The 12,395-nt window shown below is 46.0% G+C and overlaps 1 protein-coding gene across 2 annotated transcripts in view; it reads right to left on the bottom strand.

Annotated features, from left to right (window-relative positions):
* The window catches only part of FAM120A (family with sequence similarity 120 member A), a 106,486-nt gene extending 95,739 nt beyond the window's left edge, over positions 1-10,747 (bottom strand). The window contains exon 1 of one of the 2 annotated variants that reach the window (XM_081237485.1): positions 10,236-10,747. In XM_081237485.1, the coding sequence (XP_081093611.1) occupies positions 10,236-10,709 (474 nt within the window). In that variant the 5' untranslated portion in view covers positions 10,710-10,747. The remainder of the gene's footprint in view (positions 1-10,235) is intronic. The other variant, XM_081237484.1, reaches the window with a different exon arrangement.
* Between the last annotated feature and the right edge of the window lie 1,648 nt (positions 10,748-12,395).

The raw sequence follows: 12,395 nt of genomic DNA, 5'->3' as shown, positions 1-12,395 counted from the left end.
GTCAAAACAGAAGTTTTATTTTTCCTTTGGATAATGACATTAGCATATATGTAATGTATTATATCTGCCAGCCTACATAAAAGGGTGAGATTTCTTCTTTGCAATCTCTTTAGCAGGTTGCCTGTGATGCAACTGCAATCTGTTTCAATGCTTATTCAATAATAAAACTGGTTTCTTTCTCTGTTAAAAAATTAAATAAGAGAGTGAATGTCCTAAAAGAAATGCAAGTTAAACTTCATACATTTTTAAAATAAAAAAAGTAAAATAATAAAAGGAATGTTGAGGGCTTCCCTGGTGGCGCAGTGGTGGAGAGTCCACCTACCAATGCAGGGGACACGGGTTCGTGCCCCGGTCCGGGAAGATCCCACATGCCGTGGAGCGGCTCGGCCTGTGAGCCACGGCCGCTGAGCCTGCGTGTCCGGAGCCTGTGCTCTGCAACGGGAGAGGCCACAGCAGTGAGAGGCCCGCGTACCGCAAAAAAAAAAAAAAAAAAAAAAAAGGAATGTTGAACCAAGGCGGGAAGGGGTTGGGTGGGAGGAATTGGGAGACTGGGACTGACACATACATTATTAATACTATGGATAAAATGGACAACTGATAGGAACATGCTATATAGCACAGGGAACTCACCTAGTGCACAGTGGTAACCTATATGGGAGGGAAGTCCAAAAGGGAGGGGATATCTGTATGTGTTTGGCTGATTCATTTTGTTGTGCAGTGGAGGCTAACACAACATTGTAAAGCAACCATACTCCAATAAAAATTTTAAAAAAAGAGTGTTGAAACACCAACATTATTTGTATTCAGTGTCTATTCACCCTACTATATTAATCTCCTAATGATTCAGCTAACTCCAAGCAATAGTATTCTTTTTAAAAATCCAGTTCCGGGCTTCCCTGGTGGCGCAGTGGTTGGGAGTCCGCCTGCCGATGCAGGGGACGCGGGTTCATGCCCCGGTCTGGGAAGATCCCACATGCCGCGGAACGGCTGGGCTTGTGAGCCATAGGCCGCTGAGCCTGCATGTCCGGAGCCTGTGCTCCGCAACGGGAGAGGCCACAACAGTGAGAGGCCCGCGTACGGCAAAAAATAAAAATAAATTTTAAAAAAATAAATAAAAATCCAATTCCAAAATACATCAAAATTTAACTTTTGGAATTTAGAAAAATGAATCTCAGATTGATGCAATTTATTTCAAAATGGTGACACGTGCAAACTCTTTATTGAAATATTTAAGGGCTCACATAGGTACAGGAGATTGAAAAACCATGGTGCCTGTGCTCATCCAAGCAGTCCAGGGAGGCCCTCCCAGTCTGGACAGGCTGGCACTCCTGCTCATGAAGATGAACAATACACTCCAGACCTATGAAAACTCAACCCTCCAGTAATACTCCTTCCAGTATATTTTCCTACACTAATTGGCAAAATACCAACAGGGTAGTTTCAGTTTTTCCAAAGAAATAAATTTATTCTAGAGACAAGCGGGAAATACCAAGTAACCGGGGTACAAAAGAATCACATTTCTAGATCACAGATCCTTAATTACTGTAGATTTACCATCACCTTTGCAGATAAATCAGTGTGCCGAGTTCAACTCTATACTGGCCCTAAAATGTCTAGAAACAATGTTTGATAGAGCCAGGTGTAACAAGGGAGAAAAAAAAGATGGCTAAATGAAGCCAATTTCCCTAAGCAGTCACCCCTTTGATGTCTTCAACACAGCTCCTAAATTAAGAAGCATAAAGGGCTTACTCAAAGATAAAGCCTCTGTGCCAGGTGGCCAAGCAGAGACTACCTATCTGTGGAATTGACTAGACTCTGGGTTTGAACACAAACTTTCTACCATCTTTCTGCCGTCACTGCCTTGCACAAGGTGACTAACTGGAGAGTCTGGAATTGATTTATTTGTCCATTTCTCAAATATATTTTGAACACCTACTACATGCCAATGTTCTAAGAGATGGACAACATAATGTTCTAAGAGGTGGTCATCCATCATAGGACTTATTTGCTAGAGAAAACATAAACATAAGTTAAAAATAAACAATTCCAGCTATATAGAGACATTTGGAGAATTTTAGAATACTTCTATCTGAACTCTGATTCACTTACATCTAATTATTCTATTTATAAAACATTGTCTATAAATCCATTGGAAAATAAATCTAATTTTTCAAATTCTAAAGTATTGCTTCTTTAGGGTGGGGGTGGAGAAAATGGGTGAAGGAAGTCTAAATGTACAAACTTCCAGTTACAGTTGACCCCTGAACAATGGGGAGGGAGGTGTTTAGGCAAACCAACCCTCCACGCAGTCAAAAATCTGTGTATAACTTTATAGTTAGTCCTCCATCCACGGTTCTGCATCCATGGACTCAACCAACCACAGACTGTAATATTTACTATTGAAAAAAAATCCACATATAAGTGGACCCACACTGCTCAAACACGTGTTGTTCAAGGGTCATTTGTATAAAATAAATAAGTCATGTGGATGTAATGTACAGCATGGAGAGTGTAGTTAACACTGTATTGTATATTTGAAAGTTGCTGAGAGCTTAAAAATTCTCATAAGGAAAAAAATATAACTATGTATGGTGATGGATGTTAACCAGACTTAATGTGGTGATCATTTCACAATATATACATATATTGAATCATTATGCTGTACAGCTGAAGCTAATATAATGCTGTATGTCCACTATATCCCAATTAAAAAAAAAAAGGAACTCCTCTTCATATTACATGGTATTTATTCCTATGGTCAATTTCTTACTAAGGCTGGAATGTGTAGTATGTTTTAATTAATTTCTTTCCATTGTATAAATTCTAATTGTATAAAACAAAATGAAGAGCAACGTGGGTCTAGAAATATATGAGAGAAGGTGTGTGTATGTACGTACCTTATTTAGAAAACTAAGCTATATTCTTTTTTTTTACTTCTCTCCCTGGTATACTTAGAAATCTCTATTTCAAACATTTATATGGCTTTACTAAGGCGCAAAGCTTAGAATTCTTTGACTTGTTCACGCCAGGATTTCCTAGCCTTGGCACTGGTGATATTTGGGAATGGATAATTCTTTACTGTGGGGCTGTCCTGTGCATTGTAGAATGTTTAGCAGCATCCCTGACCCCTGCCCCTGGATGCCTGCAGCCAGTATGCCCTCATCTGTGACAATCAAAAATGTCTCTAGGCCTTGCCAAAATCACCAGCCCTCTAGCCCCTGTTGAGAATCACTTACTGCTCTTCACTGACTAAATAGATTGTCCTATGGCATTAAAGAAAGTTCCAAACGTTGACATGGGAAAATGATGTAAACGAGCCCCTCGCTTCCACTAGAGTAAACTCCTTAAAGGATTCCATTCTTTTCTGTTATATTCACTCCTCCACACCTGGCCAATAGCAGGCACTCAATGTTTGCTAAAGGGAGAATGAATCATCACTGGAAACCAGAGAAGAGAGAATAAGAAATTTAAAGTAAGAAAATAAATCTTACTTAATGGCCATTGATCCAGGTGTTGAAAGAAAATAATTAAACTGCCTATATAAATAGAACAAAGTAAATATATGATTAAAAAGTTGAATGCCTATACTAAACATAGGAAATACAGGAGGAGTTAAATTAGTCCCTGGCCTCAAGTAGCTTAGAGTTAGTGCGGGAGATACATATGAAGGTAGCTACAATAAAGCTTTTGAGATGGGCTTTGAGGTAGAACCAAAATTCTGGCAAGCGAAAGTGGGGTAGACAGAGGGAGACACCAGTAGAGTTGGGAAATGGACATTTCTTGGGGAAACAGTGAACAGTCTGGTTGGGAGCATTTTAAAAGTGTAATGGAAGAATTCTGAAACTGAAGGAAGGTAGAATGGATTCAGATTGCAGGAGGGTCTAAAAGCCTGAATAAGGAGTTTGGATTAATGGTTTTGTTGACAGTCGTTGCCAGGAGAATGACTCACCTGAGGACCCTGCAGGCTGCTCTGACATTGTGTGCAAGATGAGTTCCACTGTTGATAACTAGGCATGGGGGCCTGGTCAGATCCAGAGGCAATTCTGACTACTATCCACAGTAAGACACAGTTTAATATAATGGTATTTACCCTTAATACATGTCTTGCATTCTACTTTTTATTCTATTTTATTCTGTGTGAATTTTTCTAAATGCTGATAAACACCCAATAATTTGGTTTCACAACCCACCAGACCTTTTCGGTAAACTTGGTGAGTTCACATGTTGGGAATACTAGAAATAAGGAACAGAAGTGTAAGTAAGAGACTGCTGGGCTAGAACTGAGGTGTCATATTGCAGGGAGTGGCAGGACTGAATGATAAAAATGCCAAAGATGACTCCAGGGTGGTAAGTGTAACTTTGAAATCGGTGACCATCAGGCTCAAACCAGTTAAGGCTAAAAGTGAAATCAGAACAGACTGGGAGAAGAGACAATTGTGGAAAGTGAAAGGAGAATGAAGGGTCTATCAGTAGAAGTCAAGCTCTAGGTGGGACATGCAGTTTGAAGTCTTAAAGGTGGTATCATTCTTCCTGCTAATTATAGGGAACAAACCCTAGGGTAGCTAAAGTGAAATTACAATAGTCACTAGAGGTGAGTAATCTGAGGTCAGATTAGAGAGGAGAATAGTCAGTTTGTGTGTTGAATGAGATATGGGAGAAGTAATCTCTAAGTACATAAAACCAGCTGCTCAAGTCTTTGAGAACAGTAAAAGGGTGCACTGGAAACTGTCAGATGTTGAAAGAATATGTGCATAGTATTAACCTCAAAAGAGGTAATATGGGGAATAATGAGAAGAGGATATAACAGAGAAGGTCCACAGAATTATGGCATTTATGGAAAGTCATATTTCAGTAACTCCAGGAAATGGAAGTGCTTTGATAATCAAAAAGGCTTCAACAATGCAATGTTGAAGGGAAGAGGCAATGGGCTTTGGTAAGTCTAACTTTAAACCTAAAAACTGGGCGATAATTGTTGATAAGTATCAGTGCTGAAGTCACAAATTGGTGGCTCAAGATCTGAATCTAGCCCGGAGTCCATTTTCCTTGGCTTAAAGGTGTTTTTTAAATGGGATAATTTCAAATAAAAATCTGGATTTCTGACTTTCTTGAAAAATCTGAAGGTCTGGCAATGTTGGCTCTATAGTCTTGTAAGGCTTTTAAAATGTGCACACTCTTCAATCTATCAAGTTTGTGTGTGCATACCATTTGTAGGGGATACATGAATTATACACTATGCAGGCATTAAAAAGAATCAGAGCTGTAAGTATAGACATGAAAAGATTTTTTACATACTTACAAAAAAACAAATTGCTGAATAATGTGTAGTGATCGCATTAATGTTAAAAACTAAAACTATTTTGATAACATATGATATATAATATAAAATATACATAGGCAGCTGCTGTGGAAAATAGTATGGTGATTCCTCGAGAAATTAAATATAGAATTACCAAATGATCCAGCAATTCCACTCCTGAGTACATACCCCAAAGAACTGAAAGCGGGGACTCCCAACAGATTTTTGTACACCCATATTCACAGCAGCACTATTCATTAGTCACAACAGCCAAAGGGGGAAGCAACCCAAGAACCCATAAATTAAATGTGGTCCATCCACAGGATAGAGTATTTTTCAGCCTTATAAGGGAAGGAAATTCTGACACAACATTACAATATGGATGAACCCTGAAGACATTATGGCTAAGTGAAATAAGCCAGTCACAAAACTGGTACACTTGACGAAAATAAATATTTTTAAGTAAGTATTTTAAATGTATGGCTGGTTTGAGTTATAATGTGGTCAATTCTGAATTGTAAGTATTCCCTGATCAATTAGAGATCTTTAAGAATAACAGTATATTGCTAGTTCTCAGTGTCTCTTGGACAGAAACTGTGCTGCCTGGAAAAAGCAGCAGAGGCGTCTTGCTCTCAGATCTGACCTGAGAGTGAACTGCAGGTAGGCACACCCCACAGCACTCTTACACAATGAAACTGAACTTTGACTTCAGCACACCACTTCCCTCTTGAAGAGATTACTGGTTACTTGTCCCCAGACGTTGCTCAATCAGCAATCCCGTTTCTTCCCACAGTAACAGAACACTGAGGGCTAAACGAGACAGCACTATGAGAGATGACCTGGCATGGGACTGGCACCCTACAAAGTATACAAAGAAAGAGATCATCATCCCAAGATCTCAGGCCACAGCCTAACCTCACGTTCTTCCAGTGACTTAAGACATGAGCTCTGCTTTATGTAAGATCTGAGTAAATACCCCAGAGGACCGATTCAGGATGAGATTTCAAGGACTTCATTATAAACCTGCACACCCACACCACAAGTCTTGAGGCAGAAACATTTAGTAAAGCTCCAGGCATGTAATGCCACCAAGATTTCTAAATCAACATCAGTCCTCACCACGTTTCAAAGGTTATGATGACTCAAGGCACACAAGAGGAAATGCTCCTAGTTACTAACAGAAGCCAAATTCAGGCCGGGCAGTTTAATGACCTGAACAAAATTAGCTGATGTGTGGGCCAACTTCTAATGGTTAAAGAAATGCCATTATTACTTTAGCAAAGACATATTCTTCTAAGCCAAAAAAGATTTCTCTAAGCAAAGCTGACAGGAAATTAAGACTTTCTGCCAGTTTACAGAACCCTGGAGACGGCCAATACGATGGTAGATTTTTATAAGAAAAATGCCTCATATGCCCAACATTATATATAGTGAGATGTCTGCATCAATTCCTTTGCCAATTTTTATTTAACCTTAAAAAAATACAAATATCATACAGTAAAATTAACTTTTATTTACTTTTTTCTTTTTTTTTTTTTTGCGGTACGCCACCGTTGTGGCGTCTCCCGTTGCGGAGCACAGGCTCCGGACGCGCAGGCTCAGCGGCCATGGCTCACGGGCCCAGCCGCTCCGCGGCACGTGGGATCTTCCCGGAGGACCGGGGCACGAACCCGTGTCCCCTGCATCGGCAGGCGGACTCTCAACCACTGCGCCACCAGGGAAGCCCAACTTTTATTTACTTTTGATGTATAGTTCTATGATTTTAAAACATGCTACCACCACTACCATCAGGTTACAGAGCAGTTCCATCACCCCAAAAAGCTCCCTCCTGCTGTGCCTTTAGATTCACACCCTCAGGCAACCACTCATCGGGTCCCCATCACTACAGCCTTATCTTCCAGAGAATGTCATATAAATAGAACCATACCTTTTGAGCCTGGCTTCTTTCACTCAACATGAAGCTATAAAGACTCATCCAAGTTATATGTATCAGTAGTTTCTCCCTTTTTATTGCTAAGTAGTATTGCACGGTACCATAGCTTAACTATTCACCTATTAAAGGATATTTTGGTTGTTTCCAGTTTTGGCTATTATGAATAAAACTGCTATGAACATTCAAGTTCAGTTTTTGTGTGAATAATAGTTTCATTAGGAAAATACCTAGGAGTACAATTGCTGGACCACATGGTAAATGCATTTTATAAGGAACTAAGGGAGCTGTTTTTCAGGGTGGCGTGCCATCTTGCATTCCCACCAGCCATGTGGGACGATTCCAATTGCTCAGCATTCCTGCCAGCACTTGGCATTGCCAGAATTATTTATTTTAGCCATTCTAACAAGTATGTAGTGATATGCCATCATGGTTTTAATTCACTTAACCATTTAATGGGCATTTTTAAAAAACAGTACACTCCCTTCACTCCCTTAGAGAATGCTGAACATAAATTTTTCTGGCTCAAAATCATCCTCATAGAGTAAACCATACTGCCCTCAGGGGCTACTGAAGTACATAGGGTTGTTTTCTTTTTTCGAAGGAAGCCCCAGAATTATGTGTGTTTTTTATAGCTTTTTCTGTCTTCTCCCTTGTGAAGTGTCACTTCCTTCTATTAATGGTGCGCCTGCCTGGCAGACTTTCCTCTGCACCCTTTTCTCAAGCTAAGTTTAGAAATAGATAACTAAGCTTATCAGAATTACATCTGAAAAGGAGAGGGCAGTCTACAAGGGAGAGAAGTTGATTCTTCAAGGAGGAAACAGAAAGCTTTTTTTTTTCCTTTTTGGGTCACTATACCAAAGCTTCCTGACCTCTCATTTGGCTGCTGAGAAATTTTTAGTAGCTAGATTTCTTAGGCATTTTCCAAAAGGTGAGGCTGCCAGTTAAGTGTCCACCAAGGAATAGAGTCATTACTATATTAAACTGTACAATTAACACTATACTGTGGTTCTATATCAGAAGTTAAAAGTTTATCCTAAGCAAAATAATTATAGACTCAATTATATCTTGAGTGCAGAAACCTAAGTGGAAGAAATGATCTTAAATCTAGTTTCTTTCTAACTTACTCACACATTGGTCAAAATTCTGGGCACCCAGCAGGTAAGTGAGACATTTACAGGGGCACAAAGATAAATACCAAGAAATTTTACAACTAAAAAAGAATTTAGCAGTTCTTTCAAAAGATACAGCGACTGTGTACAAACACTGACTCTAATCCTAAGTAAAATTCACGGGGTTCCTTTGAAAGCCACTTGACTAGAAAGCTCCTTGTCTTTCCAGTAGTAGTTTCCATCTCTGAACAAGATAAAACTGTTAACACTCAGGGCATCTTCTGGAGGTGGATCACACCTGGGAGTCGGCACTGTCTTACTTCTCTGAGAGCCCAGGCTCCAGGGCAGAAAATGCCAGCAGCAGTCCCTGGCTCTCAGCCGAACTTCCCCAGGGACGCAGGCTAGGTCTCTGCCATACTCAACAGACCAATCGCCGCTCTTCCAGCAGCCTCGACCCGCAGACTTAGAAACCCTGTCACCAATTGCAACAGGATCGGGGTGGGACTTCCGCTATCACTTTAGGCTTAACCACCACCATCTCAGCACAGGCAAGAGCAATCAGGAAGTTTGAATTTCACAAACTTTGGGAACAAGCACAGTTTCAAGCAGAAATAAAGGAATGACAAACACGTTGGAAGGCAGAGTGGCAAAAGTCAGCAAACCAAAACAGCCCCTCTAAAAATTTTAAACAAAGAACAATGAAGAAGGAAGCAATCAAAACTCAAGTCAAGGGTCATTGATTTGCATGTTATCTCTGCCGTGGCTGCTAGGTCCTCAAGCACTCCTTGGCCTGGGTTCAGGGAGACCTCTGCCAAAAGGACAGCAGAATGCCGGACAGTCAAAGCTCTGATTACCTGAGTGCACAGCCCAAAGTGGTGGAGTCCTCACTGTGCAGACAGAAATAAATCCTGGAAACTCTGATTCACATTCTCTTTGCCCTGACTCTGAACTACTCTCTTCACTTCAGACACACAGAATCAAAGACTTTTTCACGCAGATTCTAAGTCACAGAACTGACAAAATTTCAGCATGTCAAACTTTATGATTCTTTGAAATCTAACACACACGAAAATCTGACCATTTCTCTAAAAACTGTCATCTTCCAGGGAACCTGGACCCAGCCCTGCGTTCTCAAGAGGAAGCTAACTCCACAGGCCTTGCCCAGGTCACTGCCCCCAGCTGAGCCGGGGTGATAACAGTAGGCAGACCTTCCATCCACCTTCAGTGGCTGGAGACCCCTTTCTGTCGCCATCTAGCCCACTTGCTCCCCCCAGAAACCTGTTGCTGTTCAAGCCCTGCTAAAGGAAAACCAGCGTCTCAAAAGTTCAGGTTAGTAATCTACCTGCTTCAAAGAGTGGAGGAATACTCCGGGTCTCAGCGACGGTGGCACTGCACCCTCCAAGCCTGCAGCTATCCGCTGGTCCTAAGGTTCTCGGACGGCCTGGAGCAGCCGAAGTCCCCAGACCCCGGGCACTCGCAGCCGCCGGCCGGGCTCCAGGCCGCGCGTCCATTTTGCAGCAGTTCAGACCGGGAGGGGAGAGGCGCCTGCGGTCCCCCGGACCCAGACCCCGAACCCGGCCCAGCTCCAACTTCAGACCCCGGCCCGCCCCGAGCCAAGACCCCGACCCGCTCGGACCCCAGACCCCGACTCAGGCCCAAGCCCGGACCCCAGACCCCGACTCAGGCCCAGACCTCTGGCCCGCTCCTTCTCTGGTACCCCAAACTCCAGTCCAACCCCGACCACGGACTCCAGATCCCGACCCACCCTGACTCTGAATTCGAGCGACTCCGGCCCCCACGCCCACGCAGACCCCAGCCCAGCCCCGGCCTCCAACCCCGCCCCCGTCCCCCAGGCCCACGCGGACCCCGGCCAGCCTGCCCGCCCGGCGGGCCGCACCTTGACGTGGAAGCGGATGAGCGCCAGGCGGATGCAGTGCGCCATGCAGACGGGTGGCAGGAACCAGACCTTGGGCGGCGGGGTGCCCTTGTTCTGGACATGGCTGACGATCTGCTGCGCCGTCTGGCGCTCGTTGCCCTGCCGCTTGACCCACTCGTGCAGCCGCGCCTTCTCGAGCGCGCCGTTGAAGAAGACGAAGAGCTCGATGTTGCCGCCGAAGCAGGCCTTGGCTAGCGCGGCCAGGTAGCCGAGCATGTGGTTCCACTGGCCGCCGCTCACCCAGTCGGTGTAGAAGCCGCCGTAGAGGCGATGCAAGCAGTTGTCGGCGTCCACCAGCAGGCGCAGCGGCGTGTGCGGGGGCCGCTGCCGCCCGCCGCCCACCAGGCTGCCCCGGGCCAGCTTCTGCAGCTCCACCGGCACCACGGCGCTCGGGCAGTGCTTCTCGATGTAGTCCTGGAAGCCCTGCACGCCCATGGCGGCGGCGGCGGCGGCGGGCGCGGGGCGGCGGGGCGGCGGGGCCGGGGGCGGCGGGGCCGTGGCGCTGGCCGGGGCCGGGGCGGCGGGCTCTAGGGGGGGCCGGGCCGGGCCGCGGGCGCGCTCATGGCCGCTGCTGCCGCCATGTGCTGCCGCCTCCCAGGGCCATGGCGGGGAGGGACCTGCGCCGTGCGCCGCTCCAGGCCCAGGCCAGGCTGAGGCGGCCTCGCGCGGGCGGGCGGGCGGCGGCGGAGGGGCGGGGCGATGCCAGCTGACTTACGTGGGCCGGCGGAAGGGGCGGAAGAGGCGGTGCCGCGGCTGAGCTGCCGGTACTCCGGGCTGAGTGGTCGGTACACTGAGGGCCAGGACTCCGACCCTGAGCCCCAGTCCCAGACCGAGGAGGACAGACCGGGGAGAGTCCGCGAGGTCCAGTCCAGGGAAGGGGGCGCCGAGCCCAAGCGGCGCCGCTGGGCCTGCGCGAGCTCCCGGGAGGTCCCAGAGCGGTGCCCTCATCTCATCCCCTTCCTGGTCTCCCAGAGCTGGTCACCCGAGGAGGCCACATCCCCGGCTCCAGGATCTGGTCACCCCGAGACGGCCTTATCCCCGGAAGCCGGTCAGGCAGCCCTCTCCCCGTACCCGCTCGGAGCCGGTCACCCCGAGGAGTCCGCGTTCGGTCCTCGGGATCTGGTCACCCTGAAGAGGCCTCATCCCGGAAGCCGGTCACCCCGAGAAGGCCCCGTCCCGTCGTTGGTCACCCTAAGGAAGCCCTATCTTAGTCCCCGGGTCCAGTCATTCCGAGGAGGCCCTGTCTCGTCCCCAAGGACCGGTCAGAGGAAGCCCCTTTCCATCCCTGTGCCCTGAGGAGCCCTAATCCCTGGGGTCTGGTCACCCCAAAGAGGTCCCGTCCTCGTCCCGGGGGGACCAGTCATCCCGAGGTGGGACCAGTGCCCTGGCCGGGGTGGCGGCAGAGGGAAAGTGGGCAGGCTGGTCAGGAACTGGAAGTCGGGTGCATCTGGGAGGGAGGAGGGAGCAGAAGCCACTGTCCCCAGTGGAGAAAGGAATAAGTCTCTGCGCTGTGTCCCCAAGTGTAGTTACCGAGTTTGAGAAATGATCACCTGCTCTCTCAACCTTAATCGCGTTAGTATCTTTAATTAACTTGGGAAATAACTCTCCAGACGTTTGGTTGTTCACAAGGAGTGGAGTTGTAATTCTGAGGAAGTTGGAAAGGTGGCAGATTGACCCTAGTGCCCCCTGGGTTTACTGCTTTTCTGGGAGAAATAGGGCAGTGTGAGCCGGAACCCTCACTAGAGCTCCCTTTTAGGTAGCAGGGTTCCCTACAGGCAGATCTGACTCAACCCGCTCAAAGTGGTTTCACTGTCTGAAGGAGCCTCAGGCTCCCCTTTTTCATTTTCACACCAGTAACAGATTTCATGGCCCAGACACTGAAATGACAATCTATAATGTAGTATACAAGTAGCCTTAGTGTCAGATAATCACCGAAGAGACTTTAAAAACAGTAGATCTGTTACAGCATGTGAAATGTCTCCTTTCTGTTTAGTTCCAACTGTGGAATGCCTATCTTCCCTAACTCTCGCTTTCCTGAGGCTGTGCAACCCCTCCTAAGGAAAATGATTTGAATCCTTCTTGCTGTAGTAGCATCTTCTGGAAGGAGATCCTTTCATGACT

This window comes from Mesoplodon bidens (genome assembly GCF_964165515.1).
Source record: "Mesoplodon bidens genome assembly, chromosome: 6".
NCBI lineage: Eukaryota > Metazoa > Chordata > Mammalia > Artiodactyla > Ziphiidae > Mesoplodon > Mesoplodon bidens.
Note: the sequence above shows the minus strand (reverse complement) of the source record. Positions and strands in the feature narration are given on the sequence as shown.